Source organism: Lepus europaeus, chromosome 2 (assembly GCF_033115175.1).
Source record: "Lepus europaeus isolate LE1 chromosome 2, mLepTim1.pri, whole genome shotgun sequence".
Taxonomy (NCBI): domain Eukaryota; kingdom Metazoa; phylum Chordata; class Mammalia; order Lagomorpha; family Leporidae; genus Lepus; species Lepus europaeus.
The window spans coordinates 46,002,681-46,022,606 of record NC_084828.1 but is presented as its reverse complement, the minus strand read 5'-3'; the positions used below and the strand labels follow the sequence as shown (position 1 = coordinate 46,022,606).

Below are 19,926 nucleotides of genomic sequence, written 5' to 3'. Positions count from 1 at the left end.
CTGTACCCTACTTTTGTATTTTGAGGGTAATTACTGTAGTGATCTGCTGTTACTAAGTATATTCCATTCAGATGGACTAGGGACAAAAAAGAGAAGAAACACTTCTTATGAGGCACTTCTAACATTTTAAATTTGTTCTCTCATTCTCTCTCTCTCTCTCTCTCTTTTTTTTTTTTTTGGACAGGCAGAGTGGACAGTGAGAGAGAGAGACAGAGACAAAGGTCTTCCTTTGCCGTTGGTTCACCCTCCAATGGCCGCTGCGGCTGGCGTGCTGCGGCCAACGCACTGCGCTGATTCAAAGGCAGGAGCCAGGTGCTTCTCCTGGTCTCCCATGCAGGTGCAGGACCCAAGGACTTGGGCCATCCTCCACTGCACTCCTGGGCCATAGTAGAGAGCTGGCCTGGAAGAGGGGCAACTGGGACAGAATCTGGCGCCCCAACCGGGACTAGAACCCGATGTGCCGGTGCTGCAGGCGGAGGATTAGCCTATTGAGCCACGGCGCCGGCCTCTCTCTCTGTCTTTCAAATTCATGAACATCTTTAGTTTTTGCTGCCTGGGGTCTCATTTATCAGTGTTCACACCATTGCTTCCACCCAATCAATACAGCTTTAGTATGCTATAGCATATATCAAATATGTAAGCACAGATTCTGTAATAGGAATTGCATATAGTAAATTCTATATATAAGCACAATATATTTGTATACTGTAGAAGCTAAATACACAGCCTCACCCTTGACAGACTGGCCAGGTTCCAGTGTGATTATCACATACTAGCAACATAACTTAGTCAAGCCATTTAATCTCATTCTTAGTTTTCTAATCTGTAAAATGAGAATAAGGGTGCATATTCTGAAGGGTAGTAGAAATAATGAGATATAATAGGTAAAGGACGTAGGTCCCTGATACATGAAAAAATAGGAAATAGTCAAAATATGAGTTATAAGTATATATACACATACAGAACACTCCAATAAAATCTTTCAAGTATTAAAATCATAATACAGGGCCAGCGCTGTGGCGTAGAGGGTTAAGCCGCCGACTGCAGTGCTGGCATCCCATATGGGCACTGGTTCAAGACACTGCTGCTCCACTTCTGATCCAGCTCTCTGCTATGCCCTGGGAAAGCAGTGGAAGATGGCCCAAGTCCCTGGCCCCCTGCACCTACGTGGGAGACCCGGAAGAAGTTCCTGGCTCCTGACTTTGGATCTGCGCGGCTCCAGCCATTGCAGCCAATTGGGGAGTGAACCAGCGGATGGAAGATCTCTCTCTCTCCCTCTCTGCCTCTTCTTCTCTCTCTGTGTTACTCTGCTTTCAAATAAATAAATAAAAATCTTTTTAAAAAAACATAACAAATACTAAATCATTGCTGCTATGCTTTAAATGTGTTCCCCAAGTTTATGTGTTGAAAATCTAATCCCCAGGGGCCAGCGCCGCGGCTCACTTGGCTAATCCTCTGCCTGCGGCGCCGGCATCCCATATGGGCACAGGGTTCTAGTCAAGGTTGCTCCTCTTCCAGTCCAGCTCTCTGCTGTGGCCAGGAAAGGCCGTGGAGGATGGCCTAAGTCCTTGGGCCCCTGCACCCGCATGGGAGACCAGGAGGAAGCACATGGCTCCTGGCTTCAGATCGGCATAGCTCCGGCCATAGCGGCCATTTGGGGGATGAACCAACAGAAGGAAGACCTTTCTCTCTGTCTCTCTCTCTCACTGTCTAACTCTATCTGTCAAATAAATAAATAAATAAATAAATCTAACCCCCAAACTCATATGCTGATGGTATCTAAGGTTGGAGCCTTTGAGAAGTAATTAGGGTTAGAGGAAATCATAAGGGTGGGTCACCCATGATGGAATTAGTGGTTTTATGCAGGGGTAAAGACCAATCTGAGCACACATGCTGTCTTGCTCTTGCCAATACTATCCACCATGTTGTAACTCAGCAAGAAGGCCCTCACCAAATGTGTCCCCTTGACTTGACTTTGCAGCCTCCAATATCATAAGAAATAATCATTTTTTAATTAATTACCCAATCTGTTGCATTGTTTGAGCAATAGAAAATGGACATGGCCGGCACTGTGGTTCACACAGCTAAACCTCCGCCTGCAGTGTCGGCATCCCATATGGGCACCAGGTTCTAGTCCTGGTTGCTCCTCTTCCAGTCCAGCTCTCTGCTGTGGCCCTGGAGGACAGTGGAGGATGGCCCAAGCATGTGGGCCCTGCACCCGCATGGGAGACTAGGAAGAAGCACCTGGCTCCTGGCTTCAGATCAGTGCAGCGCTGGCCATAGCAGGCATTTGGGGGGTGAACCATCGGAAGGAAGACCTCTCTCTCTCTCTCTCTCTCTCTCTCTCTCATTGTCTGTAACTCTACCTGTCTAATAAATAAATAAAGAAAATGGACAAAATGTATAGTAATAATAAATAGTAAGAATTTAGAACATTTAAAAAACTTCAGCGTAACCAAAACATTTGTTAAACATCAGTAAACTCTAGCTGCAAAAGTATATATATCAAAAAGGCTGAGTACATATTTTATTGAGATATTAAATATACAAATACATATAAACACACTTATGAGCAGGTAATTCAAAAAGTTCATGGAAAATTAATGTAAAAAATTTATGCATGGACTTCAAAAATTTTATGCACCAAAATCATCTTATCTTTAGCTCTTTTTTTTTCCGCTTTATTTGAAAGGCAGAGAGACAGAAAGACAAAGTGAGAAGTGTTCCATCAGCTGGTACAGTCCTCGGACATCCAGAATGGCCTGGGTCAGGCCAGGCCAAAGGCAGGAGCCTGGCACTGAAAGTGGGTCTCCCATGTGAGTGGCAAGGAAACACATACGTAAGCTATCATGTGCATCAGCAGGAAGCGAGAATCAGATGCAGAGCTGGGACTCAAACCAGGCACTCTGATATAGGATGCAGGCAATCCCAAGCAGTGTCCCAACCACTGTGTCAAATGCCCATCCAAAACTTGTCTTTTAGGTCCACCTTCCCACAGACTTTTTGAAGTACCATGGATACATACATATTTTCACACTACACTGAGCCATGTTGTGCTGTTGTGTATTAATATAGACTGATATAACCACTTCTCTTCCTTCTGTCTGTCCTCCTTTCACTTCTCTATGCTATATTTTGCCACAAATAGAGCCAGAAAATGAGCCTGTCCCCTTCTCTCTCAAAAATCAACTAACTGGTCAATAACAGCACATCATCCAATCCTGAATGAACATAACTATTCACATTATCCATGCTTTCACCTAGGTAAATCAACACTGGTAAAATCAAAGGACACACTAGTGGTCACTTTACATTCAGAATCCGCAAACTCAAATGGTTCTGCAGGTCAATTCAAACTATCTCTCTAAGAAGCTACTGTCTTACACCTACATTTTCCTTAAACTTCTGGTCACCGCTGCACACTCTTAGTAGTTGAACCTTCCTCCTACCAAAAAGCAATCCCTCCACTCATGCTTTGAATCTTCCTTCCTTCCTTCCTTCAGGAATTTTATACTATAGATTATCCTTTCTTTCTTTCGTAGATGCAGCTCTCCCGTTCAAATGAATCATATTCAACAGATTTAAATATACACAATTGCCCCTAGTTTATTTATTTATTACCCTTACCTTCAATCCACAAGCCCTCTGGTTATTAAAACCCCTTTACTCTTCCTTCACCTTCTTGGTGTATCTATACTTAGCCTCCCACTCCTCAAACTACTCCCATCTGATTCCTAATCCTGGAACTACTTCAAAGATGGCTCTGCCTGGAGTCCCCAAAGACTCCAAGTCAATTCAATAACTGGATCTCAACAGCTTTCAATGCTGGTTAACCATTCACAGCATCACAAAACCTTCTCTTAACTTGCCTTTTGTGACACCGGTTACCTGTCTTTACCTTTTTAACTAATTCTTCTCAGACTTCTTTTTAAGACTTTTCCCACTGGGCTACTTAATGTTGGAGTTACTCAAGGTCCAGTTAGTGCTCTTCTTTTCCAACTCTATATTCTCTCCCAATGTGAACTTATTCACACATATTGCTTCAAACAGCATACACACAGCTGTAATAGCTAGACCTCCCCTTTCAGCTCTGCCATCTGTAAATCCGGCTATCTTTAAGATCTCTCTTGAGATAAGGCAAAAGCATCTTAAATTCTTCATGTTCAAACTGAAGACTTCCAGCAGAGCTCAACTTTCCAAAACCAGAAAACCAGTCAAGGCTCCTATTAGCCCCATTTATAGTATTGTATAAGTTGTCTTCATAACATTTACCAAAGTTGTAACTGTACACAAAACAAATGCTTATTTGCTTTCCACTATATCCAAAGTACTTTACATAACTAGCAAACAACATTCACATCAATGACTTTTCAACCATTTAGATGAAGTTTTTCAGTTATTTTCACATTCACGGCAGCCTTGGAGCATTGAGGGGACACAGTTTTAACACACTGAACTTTTAGGATCTTATATAACACATTGTATAAATCAACCTCCTCTCATATTTAGTTTGCCACTCATGCCTCAATATCCCCTAAAATCCTTAACACAATGAATGAATATACTCATACATTTAAAATGGTTTAATTCACCAGATTTTATTGATCAATTTTATTTTTTCAAATATTCACCAGATGCATTTTTTACCAAATTTCCTAAATTTAATTCAAAGTTTTCTTTTTGGTTTATAGTTGTTAATGTATAGTTTAGCACATTTTGGCAGGAAAATCAAAAAACTTCAGTGCCAACAATACACTACAACTGGTGCCTTACTTCTGTCTGGCAGAACTGCAAAATGATGGTATCATTAAAAAACTCAAAAGAAATGAACTCTATTTAAAAATATTTTTCCTACCATTTTAACTATAAAAGTAAAACAGAGATAGTATTTTTAAGATAGTATTTACAAAACAATAATAGGCATATATCTAATGAAAAGTGGCACGTAAAGAAGTTACTGAAATTTAGGATCTCATTAGTCAATCTAAAATGATCTTCTAAGTTCACATAATCAAATCAGTTTTTTAAAAAATCTGTGAAGCATAGAAGAAAAAGAAAAATAATTTTTGGGGTCTAGTGCTGTGAGATAGCAGGTAAAGCCACCACCTGCAGTGCAGGCATCCTATATTGCTGCTGGTTAGAATGCTGGTTGCTCCACTTGTGATCTAACTCCCTACTAATGCACCTGGGAAAGCAGTGCAAGATGGCCCAACTACTTGGGTCCCTGCACCCACCACATGGGAGATTCAGAAGCTTCTGGCTCCTGGCTTCAGATTGGCTCAGCTCCAGCCATTACAGCCATTTGGGAAGTGAATCAGCAGAAGGAAGATCTTGATTTTTCTCTTTCTCTCTCTAACTCTGTCTTTCAAATAAATAAATCTTTAAAAGAAAAAAAAATGAAAATTTATTTTTATACTTTTTCTTTGAATTATACATATAGAAACCTTAATCAAGAAAATAGGTATAAAGAAAAATAATGAAATTCAGCCATAAACACACCAAAAAGTCACCAATTGCAAACAACTTGGTATAGTTCTTTTCAGTCTATTTTATTTACAAAAGTGAAATCACTTGTCTCCTATGTCTTTTCAGTAGTTAGTATAATACAGGTGGAGCATCCCTAATTGGAAAACTCAAAATCTGGAATGCCCCCAAATCCAAAACTTTCTGAGCACACATCTGACACCACAAGTGGAAAATTCCACACCTGACCGCATCACGGGTCACAGTCACAACATAGGTACATTAAAACTAATCTATAAAATTACTTCAGGCTATGTGTCTGAGGTGTATGTGAAACACATGAATTTCAGGTTTAGATTTTTGTACAAACTCCAAGGTATCTCATTATGTAAATGGCAATATTCCAAAATTCAAAAAACACCTCAAATTCCAAATACTGCCAATCTCAAGCAATTCAGAAACTCAGTCAGGATAAACAGTTTCCAATACAAATACATTTTTTAAAGAATAATGACCATCAGGGATGGTGTTGTGGCACAGCAAGTAAAGCCACCACTATCTGCGCCTTCCATATGGGCACCACCAGTTCATGTCCCGCTGTTCCACTTCTGATCCAGCTCCCTGCTAATGGCCTCAGAAAAAGCAGTGTTTGGCCCCTGCCATTCATGTGGGAGACCCAGATGAAGCTCTTGGTTTTGACCTGGCCCAGTGCTGGTCACTGGAGCCATCTGGGGAGTGAACCAGCGGATAAAAGCACGGGTTCTGTGTGTGTGTGTTTCTCTGTCTCTCCCTCTCTCTCTCTGCAATTCTTTCAAAATAAATAAATAAATCCTGATAAGAGTATATAATAAATAAATAATATAATATATTTATATTTATATATTTATATACAATAATATAATAAATAAATAAAATATTGTAACCTTTTGTGGGGAGGCGACAAAGGATTACATTATATGTAACATCTCCCCAAAGATTTGTCTTCAAGGTTGTTCAATGATTTGTTATTACAAATAAAGTCTTATTAGCAATTAGTGCTATTCGAAATGCAACCTAAAAAAAAGAGCATTAAATTACAATAAAAAGCATTTATTAAACTCCCCAAATATAACCAACAATATCGAAGGTTCACAGTGTTTTGTTTTTCTTAGTCATAATAAGTTAATTTCTTTCTATGGAACTCACCTTTCATATATATCTGGAAATGTCCTAAATGTGTCAAACTTTGAAAGCCATTTTTTAAAAAGCTAAAATTTTTTATTTGTAATTCAGAATTAAAAATTTCACTAAAAAGAACATGGAAGTGCATCAGTGCAACAAAATTACTTCTATCTCTAAATACTCACTACAGAATGGATCAGAAAGTAGAATATTCTTTTCAAAAGTAAATAAATCAATGCAGATTATTTTCAACATTTTTCATGCCCATATCTATTATTCTTTACAGAGCTAGAAAACTAATTTGAGATTTGTAGTTAAAAATGTGGTAGATTGATCACATATTTACCTCTGCTCACACATGATAAATAACACTAAAATAAAAGTATTTTTGTTATAAAAGACCTGACTCTACAAGGACAAAAGGAAAGAGGGCTACACATGGGTAGCTGGAAATCAGATGAACGACCTAACAAACCAGAGAAGCTAAAACCAAAGCCATCAGTGGAAGGAGTTCAGCAACAGACTCATTTGTGCTTGAAGGACCCCAGAACCCCAGAAAATCTCAGGAATTTGATGCACTGAATACTTCTAAAAATGGAAGTGAAAGCAAGAGTCAAAAATAGAAAGATCAGTTGCAAATCTCCTTGAGATTGCCTCCCTAACAAAACAATGGACTCCTTCCTCAACCAAGCCAACTGATGCCTACAACGAGGGAAAAAATTAATAAACATGAAAGTAAATATCAAAAGAGCTAACCATTTCAAGTAATTGCCTCTGGAGAAGAGAAGGAAAGGAATAGAGTGTAACTGCTATTTTTATTACAAACTGTGGCCAAAAAAATAAAATAAAAAAGATGGTTGTCATATGCTGCCATAACATCCACTCTTGTTTTCCTTCTCCCCAACAGAATCAGGCATGTGATAACCTGGAAAAAACTAAAATTTGAAAATAAAAATTGTAACATTTTATTCAGATGTAGATAGCTAACAAGAGTTAAGTGAAACTCACTGAGTATAATTCAGGGCAAACTTTTTGGCTTACCCCACAGAGACACCCTGTTCCTGCCACCTGGAAGTCAGATGTGATGGTTGGAACTTAGGAAGATAAGGGTGACTTTTAAGAAAGAAGGAGTAAATGATTGTACAATGATGATAAGGCTATATACCATCCTTGCACTATCCAAGATTTTTTTAACATCAGAATTCCAAATAATAGCAAGAATTTATAAAAATGTATTAAACTCTTAAAAAAAAAAAACTTGGGATTTTTAAGAAAATTTGGCAAATTTTATACTAACACCAAGAGAATAAGGAATGTTTTTCTAGAGCAATTAAACATGAATTATTCTAAATTAAGGGATATTAGCATGTACTTTATGTAAAAAAAAAAAAAGAAGAAAAATCTTTTTTTGGCTGTCAAGATTGTCATTTAGGCATGTATTTCACTGGGCCACAGTAATTACTTGCATTACACATATATAATATAAAGTACCCACTAAGAGTCCCAAAGTAAGAGTACAGCAGGGTTTTTCAACCTTGGCACTACTGATATTTTGAATCAGATAATTCTTTGTTGTTAATGATATCCTGTGCATTATAGGATGTTCAGCAGCATCTTTGGTCTCTACTCATTAGATGCCAGCAAACTGCCCCCCCCCCATTATAACAATAAAAAACATCTCAAGATTGTCAGATATCCCTGCTAGAAACAAAAATCTGAGAGCCCCTGCACAAATAAAATGTAATTGTTTTGCAAGTCATTGTGCTTCTTCAATCAGGAGCATTTGGCTTTTCTTTGTAAGTGATAAAATTTAGAACCATAGTGATTGTAAATTTTTTCCAAAGTTTACCATGGAATACAACCTATAAACTACTTACAGATTATCTCTAATGTCCTACTTAAACCCTCAGAGGATTTCACATGAGAAATATTAATAGCTTGTGTCTATTTAAGCCTATCTATGTGCTAGGTACAGTACTAAGAACTTTATGTTCATCCTCTCATTTTACACTCATGACATCCTCATGGGATGGCAATTAAGCGCACTGTAGTAAGAAATCATTTTAAAGTCTACTTTAATGAACATATCAAAGTGTTTCCCTATTCACTATCATCTCTCTGGCACTTAAAGAACAAGAAAGTACCATGGCTTGCTTAGTTTATAACCCATGACAAAAAAAAATTCAATATATATGGTGACACAGTAAGGTGTATTACAACCTTCTTACAACTTCAAGAGCTGGGGAAATGTTTCCAGCACCTAACAAATCAGAGAGGTAACAATGATATGATTTTCTTGAAACATTTTTTACTACTATATCATAATGAAAGAGTAGCACTTTTTAAATTTTTCATCCATGATTCCTTGAGTACTTCCAGGAACATTTCTCCCCTTTGTACCACTTGCCAAAAAAATCACTTTATAATTATTTGAGGGTTTTTTTTTTTGAGTTTTTATTTTTAATTTCAACCTGTCTTACAGTAAAAACTGAAGGCGAGGTGCAAATCCCAGCTTGTCCAAACCACAACCTATCTCTGTAAGCATTTGTTTAGAGTCTACTAACAAGAGCCAAGGAAAGACGTGATAGGGACAGTCAGCCCAACATTACACCATGTCTTCTGTTTTACTTTTCCTTGTGGTAAAAGACACACAAACACCTTTCCCATAAAGAAGTGTCTCTTCCTCTCTCTTTTCACCCACACAAGTAACTGCCAAGAAATTTTAATTCATATTTCCTTCTAAAAGGGGGAAAATAAATTGGAGTCTTTATTCTCAACATCACTAGGCCATGTATATAATTCATGTGTTTAAGTTAACTGTCACCCACCCAAGTTCATATTATACATTTTATGGATTACTCACAATTATGTCATTTACTAATAAATACAAGTTCATTAACATTAACCTCAGTATCTGTTTGGGAACCAAATCTCTAAAAAGAAACAATCTTTGAGAATTAGACTAATTCACTGCTTCCCTTCCTGGCAAACAGACTTACTACAGCAGAATCTTATAAATCAGTAGATAAAATTCAAGGTAACACAGAAAATTCTTTTATTTCACCTAAAAGTTTAAATATAAAAAGATCTTCAAAAAGCTCACCTGCAAGGCAGAACCAGGAACCCTCAGATTAGATCTATTGATCATCTACAGTACTATAAAATAGCTACTGAAGTTGTAAGTAAAGGTTAGTGACATGAAAGTATGTCAGTATAACACTCGTGCTTTAGCAATATGAACGACAAACTATTTGGGTTCTTCCTCTTTAGCTTTATATCCTGCATATTCAGGAGGTAGTGGAATTTTATAAAATAATCAACTTCATGTGTTCTAAAAGTATTTTACTGTCACTGTTCAGACACTATTTTTCACAAGCTAAATTTGTTTATATATTCTTAAAATTAATTTCAAGCCAAAACAGAATAAGGGTAGTTAAAAGTTCTCTAAAAATATTCTGAAGCATATTTTAAATAAATTTCAAATTCTTCAGCAATAAAAGGATATTTTGATCAGGTAAATTAACAAAAATGTAACCAAGTTACTTGTTAATGTTATAAAAAGAAAAAAATAATTTTTCTGCCCCTTGACTATATTAAAAACATCACTGTATCCTAATTTTCTGAAGCTTAAAATTCCTGTAGATACAAAATCTACCAATAGTATTGTTTCAAGATGTAAAAAGCAGTTAGAAAACAAGCACTCTGAAAACAAGACATGGAATCTTTACTCCAGTGAATGATAATTATGAAAATAAAAATACATTTTGAAAAAAGTCCCTAAATAGAGAGCCAGGCCAAAGAATAAACACACACTTTATAACTTGACAAGTTCAACCTCCAAACCTTCTTATCTCACAGTAGGGAAATCAAAAGACAAACTGGAGCATTAGAAATTTACATGAAAATGTCAACTCCATCCTTTTTTGTTTCAGTGCTTGGAGAAGCATAAAGTCAACTGTCAGCAAATGTGACGCCCATTTTTTAAAATTTTACTGCATCCTTGCTACCAGAATGAAATTAACACCTAACTGATCCAAGCCCTTCGCATAGTTACTCATTTAACAACTGGGACGATTTGCCAGAAGAGGGAACCGAGGCACGGAGAGGTTAAATACTTTGTCCAAAATAACACAGCTAAACAGTGCTGGTGCCAGGGTCTGTACCCCACCACATCCAAGCTAACAAATCTTCAAAGTGGTAGGAGGGGGAAGTAAATTTTTTTTTCCAAGAAAGAGTGTGGCGAATGAGAACAAAACGTTTAGATGATAAATGCAGACTACAATAACTTTACCCCGAAACAAGTACTTGGGTGCTATAATATTTGATTACAAACACAACTACATCAAATCCTAGTGGCGGTCAACTGAGTAAAGGCAACAATTTACTGTCAGTGTCCCATACTGAATTTTCTAGGTTAAATAAAATACATTGTAATTTAAAGACGGGGGGGGGGGTGTAACCAGAGCAATAGTTCAAGAAAAGAGTGTGCGTGTTTAGGGACGGGGGTAAGAAACTGAAAAATGACAATCACGCTGCCTTAAGGCCGCCCCTGCCACTCCCCCCTCCCGAAAAAAAAAGTAAATTATGGAGGGTCAGTGCCTAAGCCAACTGGAGAAATGGCATGACAGGAGACCCTCGCAGAGGGGGAGGGGTGGCGATGACAGAGAGGCAGCGGAGGGGACGGCGTGCCTCCGGTCCCCGGAAAAAGGGGAGAACGCGGGCGACAAGGGTGGAGAGCCAAGGCAGAAAACGTTAGCCCAGGCTCCCAGTGAAGCGAGCGGGCGAAGAGTAGGAGGGACCCTCCGGCAGGAAGGGGTCTGTCTGGGGCAGGGGAGGCATGTCAGCGCAGAGCTTTCCGGCCAGCTGACCCTCCTGCTCTGCTGCCCCCCACCCCCACCCCCCGACCAACTCTCACTTTCTTAGCAACCCTCAGCCCGCGGGTCTCCCTCGTCCTGCTCCCGGTCCCCTCACCCCCTCCGCCCCCAACCGAGCCCGATAGGTAGATGGGAGGGCATTACCCTCACCCTCCTTGTTGGGCCAGAGAAGCAAGCCCGGGCACTGCTCAAATCGGTGGACGAGAAGGCCAGGAGACGCAAAGAGGCCTAGGACCCGGGTGACAAGTCGTGGCGGCCGACGGGCGCCTCACCTGACAGAAGCGTCGGCAGTAATCCCGACTGCTGATCCCGACACCGCCGCCACCGCCGCAGCTGCCGCCGCCACCGCCGCCTCTGCCATCGCCCGCAGATCTAAGCCCCACGGGGCCCGGCGGGGACTCCACAATGGCTACGAGCTCTTCTCCGAGGCGTTCGGCCTCTTGATCGCTCTCTTCCTCCGCCATGAGGCTCTCGCCGCCCAGCGCGTACCAGCCCCTGCGCCGCCGCCGCTGTAGCTGCCTCGGCTAACCTCCTCCTCCTCTAGTTCCCTCCCCCTTCCCTCCGCCCCAGCCGGACAGGGGCCACTCGGTTGGGCTCTACTTCCGGCTCCGCCCACCCACGCCCCCAGTCTTCATTGGAGAAATACAGTCGCCAATCATGCTCATACCCGCCTTTCCACCTCTATTGGTCAAGTAAACTGTCTGTTTGACAGACCCGCCGTCTGTTGGTCAATGTTGCTCGGCGGTTGTTGGGGACCGCCTACGGGCTCTGCCATAGGCGGTGCAGGACGACGGGGCGCGGCGGGGGACACGGCGGCCGCCGCGGGGCTCGATCGGGCAACGGCGGCGGCGGCGGCGGCGGCGGCGGCGGCGGCGGCGGCAGTAGCGACGACGGGTCTTCCTCCTCCTCCAGCCCCTTGCCCTCTTTCACTTTCTCCTTTCCGGCCGGATCTCGTCCACTTCCCCTAACAGCGGCCCCAATCCTACGGTACCGAGGAGCTGGGGAGGCCGAGGGTGGGCCCGGCCGTTGGTGCGGGCTGTGGGCCCGGGGCCTTCCGTCCCGAAGCGGGAGCCGGGGGCGGGGCCGGGGCGCCGTTGTCGGCGGGAGGAAGAGGGAGGAGACGGGAAGCCTGACAGCGGCCGCCTCCGTCAGGCGCCTGCCGCCTCCTCCCCTGAGAGCGCCGCCAACTCGCCGTCGAGTTCCCGGGCCCGCGGCTGGCAGCTGGGACTCGGCCCTGCCCTGCTGGCGGGGTCGGGGCGGTGGGGCGCCGGCGTGCGGCGCTCGGCGCGGGAGGAGGGCGTCTAGACGCCAGGAGCGTCCCGCGCCGGGCCTCGCCCTCATCCCTCGCGCCGAACCCCGGGGCCTGGGCAGAGCCGGGCTGAGGGTCGGGAAACAGGCGTGCGGCTGAACGTGGGGATCGGGTTTATGGTGCGGAGTTACCTGAAGAGAGCACTTTTTGGAGACACACCTGCGTGGTGACTGGTGTTGACGTACTTGTTGGTCTTTTCATCCACCCTTCTTGCCCTCCTCCTCCTCCATTTTTTCCTTCCATTTGCTTTTCCTGTTTTGCAGTAAAGGCATGACTTCCTGGCACCTCAGGGAAAACAGGGTACAAGCCCAGAAACTCTTTCCCCACCACCACTTGTTGAAAAACTGACCTGAAGGCGTCTCCGCGTTTGATCAAACGGGAAAAGTGCCAGGATTTGATGCGTCTCTGGCTTTGTGCTGGAGACCATTCCCTGCTGAGTATCAAGACGAAAAAAACTGGAAACTAATCTGGTAAACATTTTAACTTGAAAACTTTTGACGAGTTCTGTTTGGTCTGGTGAATTATTTGCTGCTTTTGTCGGCTAGCTACTTGTTAACTTCCTGGGTTGTTTATAAAATATTTTCTATAGAAAACGCGTCTCTTGTTCGGTTTCGTAAAGTCGAGCATCCTCTACTGGGTGGGTATTTGCCTCTGCAGTACCACAACTAGACTTTTTGAAAGTTACAAGACATTGGAGAGTCTGGACCTTTCACATTAGCACAAGTCACTGAGTGTTTTAAGCTGCAAAGAATTATGGGACTTGTTTATTGTGTTAAAATTTGAAATCCAAATATTTTAGGTAGAGTAAGGTTTAGGAACTATTGAGTGTGTGTGTTTAATGTTTTTAGTAATTACCTTAGAACTATTAATCATAATTGAGACTGATTTGCTGGAGTATGTAACACTTACCCATTAACTTAAAGTGCAAATGTGTAATAATTCCCTAAGTATTAGCAGGAATCACACTGCCATTGCAAACCCATTGCCTAACAATATTTAGCAAATGAAAGCCACAAAATTTAAAAAAAAATGTGATAGGAAAAAAATGGAACTAAAACTTCAGCTTTATCAAGTAGTTTCCAGAATATTTGTGAAATGTTAAGTATCTAAGAAAGGTCCGTGGGTGTTAACACATTGAAAATTTAAGGTTCTTTTGAGATAAATTTTATATTACCCAGCTATTCTCTACTGTGAATTAATGGAATACTCCATTGTTTCTGATACAAAACAGTTCTTCACAGCATACCTAGTAATGAGTTTTTTCTAACATTTACACAGAACGTAATTTCATCTTGAATTTTAACAAATACATTTTTAAAGATTTTTTTTTTTTTTTTTTTTTGAAACAGTACAGAGAGGGAGAGGCAGAGAAACACCAAGATCTTCATCTGCTGGTTCACTCCCCAGGTGGCCACAATGCTCAGGGCTGAACCAGGTCAAAGCCAGAAGCTCCTTCCAGGTCCCCTTTCCCTTAGGCCATCTTTCCTGCTTTTCCCAAGCCATTAGCAGATAGTTGGATGAGAAGTGGAGAAGAAGCCAGTACATGAACCAGAACCCACAGGGGTTACTGGCATTGCAGATGACCCCTAACAAATATGTTTTAATATCTTAAGTTGTAGGTACTTACAGAGTTTAGACCAAAGGCATGGCCCCAAGGAACAATTAAATACTTACTGGGGCTGGTACTGTGGTGCATCGGGTTAACGCCCTAGCCTGAAGCGCCCGCATCCCATATGGCACTGGTTGGAGACACTGCTGCTCCACTTCTGATCCAGCTCTCTGTATGGCCTGGGGAAATAGTGGAAGATGGCCCAAGTCCTTGGGCCCCTGCACTCCCATGGGAGACCTGGAAGAAGCTCCTGGCTTTGGATCAGCACAGCTCTGGCCATTTCGGCCAGTTGGAGAGTGAACCAGTGGATGGAAGACCTCTCTCTCTCTCTCTCTCTCTCTCTCTCTCTGCCTCTCCTCTCTCTGTGTAACTCTGACTTTCAAATAAACAAATACAAATCTTATTAAAAAAAAAAAAAAAGACTAATCATTTGTCACTGAACACAAGTATGGTAATTGTTTCAAGTTTCCAGTGTCTATAATGTTAAAATTTTGACAGAAAGTCCAGTGACCATAAAAGTTTACTATTAGGATATATTCATAAATTAAGGTGCTTCTAAGTAAATAAATATTTGTATAAAGAATGAAAATACTTACTTTTTCATTAACAAGTATTGATTGAAAGCTATCATATTACTAGTCACTATGTTGAGGTTTTGACTTGGTCTAATGTGCTAGTTAATAAGTGAAATAAATACAAGTATAAGTATTAGTTTTTAATGGAAAAGGAAAAATATTAAGTGCTTTCCTGTATTACTGCCTTTTAGAAAACTTAGGAGAGGTGTGCATGCATTAAAAAATAACATGGGCTCTGTATTTTGAATTTAATGTTAAATGCATTTGATCTATATTGTTTCTTAGTTTTTAGTTTTTTTCCTCCTCAGAACAATTTTGGAAATTATATTCATCTTAATATAGAATTATCCCAGTTTAATGACCTGCCTATTAGAAGTAACTTTGTTACCAATTGAGTCCTAAACTCAGTTGTCCCAGAATTGAAATTTTTTCAGTTGCCCCATAAAGAACCTCTCTTAAGCTGGAATACATTATCTACATTGTATGAGACTTAACATGATTGGTACTCTAAAATATGGGCCTGTGATTAGGTTTTTCTTAAAAGATGTGTGAGATAGTTGTAGGTCTTTTGTCATAGTCCAAATTCACTGAATTTCATCGAAGAGAAATCAAGGAATGGACCCATTGTTAATAGTAACTTGCTCTAGTTTTGCTTTCCTTCACATATTTTAGGTAAGTTGGGATTCATGGACACACAGTCTAAGTTGAATTAATCTTTAATCTTTGAGTGTTTATACTCTGCTTTTTATTTGTGTAATCATTTCTAGAATGAACTTGTCTTTCTTATCTTTGTTTCTCTTTTGAAAGAACTGAATTCAAAGTAAAAATGGAAAGATTTGTAGTAACAGCACCACCTGCTCGGAACCGTTCTAAGACTGCTTTGTATGTGACTCCCCTGGATCGAGTCACCGAGTTTGGAGGGGAGCTGCATGAAGATGGAGGAAAGCTCTTCTGCACTTCTTGCAATGTGGTTCTGAATCATGTTCGCAAGTCTGCCATTAGTGACCACCTCAAGTCAAAGACTCATACCAAGAGGAAGGCAGAATTTGAAGAGCAAAATGTGAGAAAGAAGCAGAGGCCCCTAACTGCATCTCTTCAGTGCAACAGTACTGCGCAAACAGAGAAAGTCAGTGTTATCCAGGACTTTGTGAAAATGTGCCTGGAAGCCAACATCCCACTTGAGAAGGCTGATCACCCAGCCGTCCGTGCTTTCCTGTCTCGCCATGTGAAGAATGGAGGCTCCATACCTAAGTCAGACCAACTGAGGAGAGCATATCTGCCTGATGGATATGAAAATGAAAATCAGCTCCTCAACTCACAAGATTGTTGACAAGGAGGTTCCACCATTGTGATCAAGATAAATAATGTGGAGTATTAAAGTTATGTGTTGATTGTGTGGTTCATTTTTATATTTATTTCATTTAAAATCATGTGATGCAGAATAGTTTTGCAATGTGTATATAGTTGCAGGCAAAAAAAAAAATCTCACTGCAAAACTTCTTAATTTTAGTCACCAATGGTATAAAGCAAAACTTAGGTTTAGAGTGTGCTAGGATTCCTGAAACCTGATGGTTATCTTTAAAATTGATGGTTTTTCTCCTGAAATGTTTGTGCATGGAAGAGCTGCCCTGCTTTTTTACCCTATTGCCATATATGATTATTCCTTGTGAGATTGCTTAATTACTTGGATTGAAGACTAGTGTAGGAAATTGAAGCTGCTGCCAGGCAACACCACACAGAGTAACGTAAAGAAATTATTTCTGATTAGCGGATCCTCTTCAAACAGGAAGGGGTGATGGGAAACTTCTTTATCTTCAGCTCCCTAGCAGAAATAATTTTATTTCAGCTATATTTTATTTGTACATGAAGTGGTTACCTTAAGTAGCCTTCAGTTCCCCACTGTCTTTTTACTCCTTTTTAAATGCTTAATGTATGTAGTAGCAGCTTCAAGTGACCAAAAGACTAAAATCTTTGTTTTAATGTCCGTGCCAAAAGCCATGGGGAATTTTGCAGTGACAAGATTTTAGTCTCACTATGAACACATTTTCAAACCATAGTTTTCATTTTGAGCATCATCTTGAATTTGCAGACTTTTCTTTATATGTTAGTGTTAAAAGACTTTGGCATTTTAATTTAATGAGGTAGATAATTTATGGTCAAGTTTCCTTTTTACAGAGAATTACTACTTTCTGGATGATCAATCAGATCATATGGAAATTACTTTCTAAACATTAAGTTTTCCATAAGATTTTCTAAGAGTTTATTTAGGTATGTAGATTAGAGAAGTTTACTTCTACTTTTATCTGTTTTGCCTCTGGTGGTGCAAGGTTTTTAAGCATGGCTGGTAAAGAATTACCTAGAAATTCTGGTAAGATTTTGTAGTGGCAATCTGGCAGTATCCTTGCATAGCTATTTGGGTAAGGACATAAGTCAGTTCTGTTAAAGGTCAACCATGTTCAGGAAATGATCTCTGTCTGAATCTCAAACTGTAAGATTATCAGAGTAGCTTAGCCCAGATAAATATTCATCAGAAACCTAAATTATATTTTTAAAAAATGTAACGGCTGAAAACTTGAACTAGAGCTTTAATTAAAAATCTTAAATTCTTTGAAAACACTCAAGTTCAAAATGTTTATAAAATATATTTCTATTACAGAGCACTGAGAAATGATGCCATATGTGACTTGGAGTTATCTGAGGTCACTTTACAACAAATCTTCATTAAAAAAAGCCAAAGTGAATAAGAAAAAGGTTAGATTTTGTATTTTTCAGAAACAACTTCTTAAGTTTCTTCTTACAGACTTAAGTTTCCAACTCAGGTTGTCAGAGTGACCATCTGATTTTAGATTTTGACTTATTTTCATTTAAAAAAGTAAGCCTGCCACAAAAAATCATTTGACAAAATTTAAACTATACCAATTTTTTTCAAGTTTGGTTATGTTAAAGTAGCACAGTAAATGCCTACAGTAGTGCTCTCATTAGTAAAGCACATGCATGGGGAGACCAGCAGCAAAGTATAATCAAATGTGATTCGCTTTTATTTCCTCCAGAAAGGAATTTGCAGGCAACCATGTTCAATTGAATTGTCTAAGGTGGTAGATGATCTAAGAAGCTAGGGAAATAATTGAATTTTATAGCATTTTCAGAATACAAAAATAAGGTTAGCTATACAATCATTCTATTTCTTTCAAATTTCAGGATTCATACTGCTCCCTATTTTGGTATATGCACTAACCACAAATGTGTAGTGGCAGAACAGCTTTTGGTAGTCCTGAACAGTAAACTGGATGATGGTACACTAGAGAAACATCCATAATTTACATTTGAGTTCTAATAGTTACTACAGATGTAATCATTTAGGTCTTGTATATCTTAATGTATTTTTCCAGGCTCCTAAATATCCCCACATTCACTATATCTAGGGGCATAGTCCATTTTACTCTTAGGATTATATCATGTCCTTAGAAGTGTTTAACATCTTGTGGGAGGTAATATTAATGTTTCTTTACTGATTATGAGACTTGTTCCCTAAAACTGGTTAGCATTGTCTCATCGTTAAATAAAGGCAGAATGATTGTTTTGGCCTGCTCAAACTGATACAAGTCCATGAAACTGATTGGCATATAATTAAATAATAAATGAGAATGTCTGAGGCATATGCTGCTTTGGAGGTATAGTGAACATGTGTACAGAAGCTTTCAGTCTTAACTATATAGTGTTAGTGTGATGCTATACTATTGGAAAAATAGCAACTTTTTTCTATTTTATAAGTTGTACGCATAAACATAAGCTTTGTAATGTTTGATTTATAAACTGCCTTCTTCAATACATGCTTACCTGTTAATAGTGTTTTCTCCAAGTTTGATAGTATGTCTTCCAGAAGTTCATATATGCTTACAGTAAATAGTTCCTAGCTTGTTGAAATGTTAAATTTCTTGTTGGTTTTTTTTTTTTTTTTTTTTTTTTTTGTTTTTTTTGGGCATATAGCAAGCTTGAAGGACATTGTAATCATTTTGTACAGGGTGAAAATTTAGAAAGATTGTGTATGAGCGCCTATATAGTTATTTTATCCATTATCATTTTTGATTAAGATTTCTTTCATGTTTTGTTTTTAATAAAACAAATGCTATTTCCAGTTAATGCATTTGGCCCTACTGAAATTTCTGGGACCAGAAAACTATAAAGAAACAGTTCTGCATATTACAATTGTAACTAATTAAGCATCAGCTTGGGATTATTGTGAAGTATTAACTGCTTAAAAACTATTGTATGTACAGTTGGCAAGGTCTCCAAGCTGAAAGTTTATTTTGCCTGAAAGAATTTGTATGTGAATGTTAATGAAAAACACATATAAGCAAAATAAAATTTAAGGTGGTCCAAAACAAAAGCCACAAACAATTCCTCATTTGGTGCTTAGTCTTTGTAAGGGCTCTCCGTGGTTTGACTTGGCCCAACTGCCTTTAAATGAGAACAGAATCACCTTAAAACATGTTAATTTGATTCATTTACAAGAGAGATTAGTTCAATAATTTCATTGCAAGTGTTAGTCTAAAGTAAATTTTTCAGCTTCTGATCAGCACTGAATAAATGTGAGTAGTGAAGTGGCTATCCTAAACCTTCGTTTATCTCAACCCATATCACCATAGATCTCAGAAGTAAATACAGTTCTTATCTAGTGGTATTCTACTTGTATCCAGAATACTGTATTAATTAAAAGTTTACTATGTTCACTTTTGTATTCCCGTGCTTCTTTTTTTGCTCATGCATGTATCCTTAGTATAAATGTGTTGCTTTTAAAGTTGTCTGTGACTTTTAGAAATAAATTTAAAAAAAAAAAAGTTTGAGAAGTGTTTGAAAGCACATTTTATTTTGTACATCAATGTCCAATACATTTTATAATTCCAAAAGAGCAACAGAATTTTACTGAGTTTTGTT

The 19,926-nt window shown here is 39.5% G+C and overlaps 2 protein-coding genes across 2 annotated transcripts in view; one reads left to right on the top strand and one right to left on the bottom strand.

Moving 5' to 3' along the window:
• The window catches only part of ZNF654 (zinc finger protein 654), a 106,951-nt gene extending 94,905 nt beyond the window's left edge, over positions 1-12,046 (bottom strand). The window contains exon 1 of the mRNA XM_062206692.1: positions 11,771-12,046. Within this exon, the coding sequence (XP_062062676.1) occupies positions 11,771-11,962 (192 nt within the window). The 5' untranslated portion in view covers positions 11,963-12,046. The remainder of the gene's footprint in view (positions 1-11,770) is intronic.
• Positions 12,047-12,351: 305 nt separating this feature from the next.
• CGGBP1 (CGG triplet repeat binding protein 1) lies at positions 12,352-19,721 on the top strand. The gene is made up of 3 exons (XM_062206694.1): positions 12,352-12,485; positions 13,071-13,277; positions 15,799-19,721. Exon 3 carries the CDS (start codon positions 15,818-15,820, stop codon positions 16,319-16,321), a length of 504 nt encoding a protein of 167 aa, XP_062062678.1. The 5' UTR covers positions 12,352-12,485; positions 13,071-13,277; positions 15,799-15,817; the 3' UTR covers positions 16,322-19,721.
• The last annotated feature ends 205 nt before the right edge of the window (positions 19,722-19,926 follow it).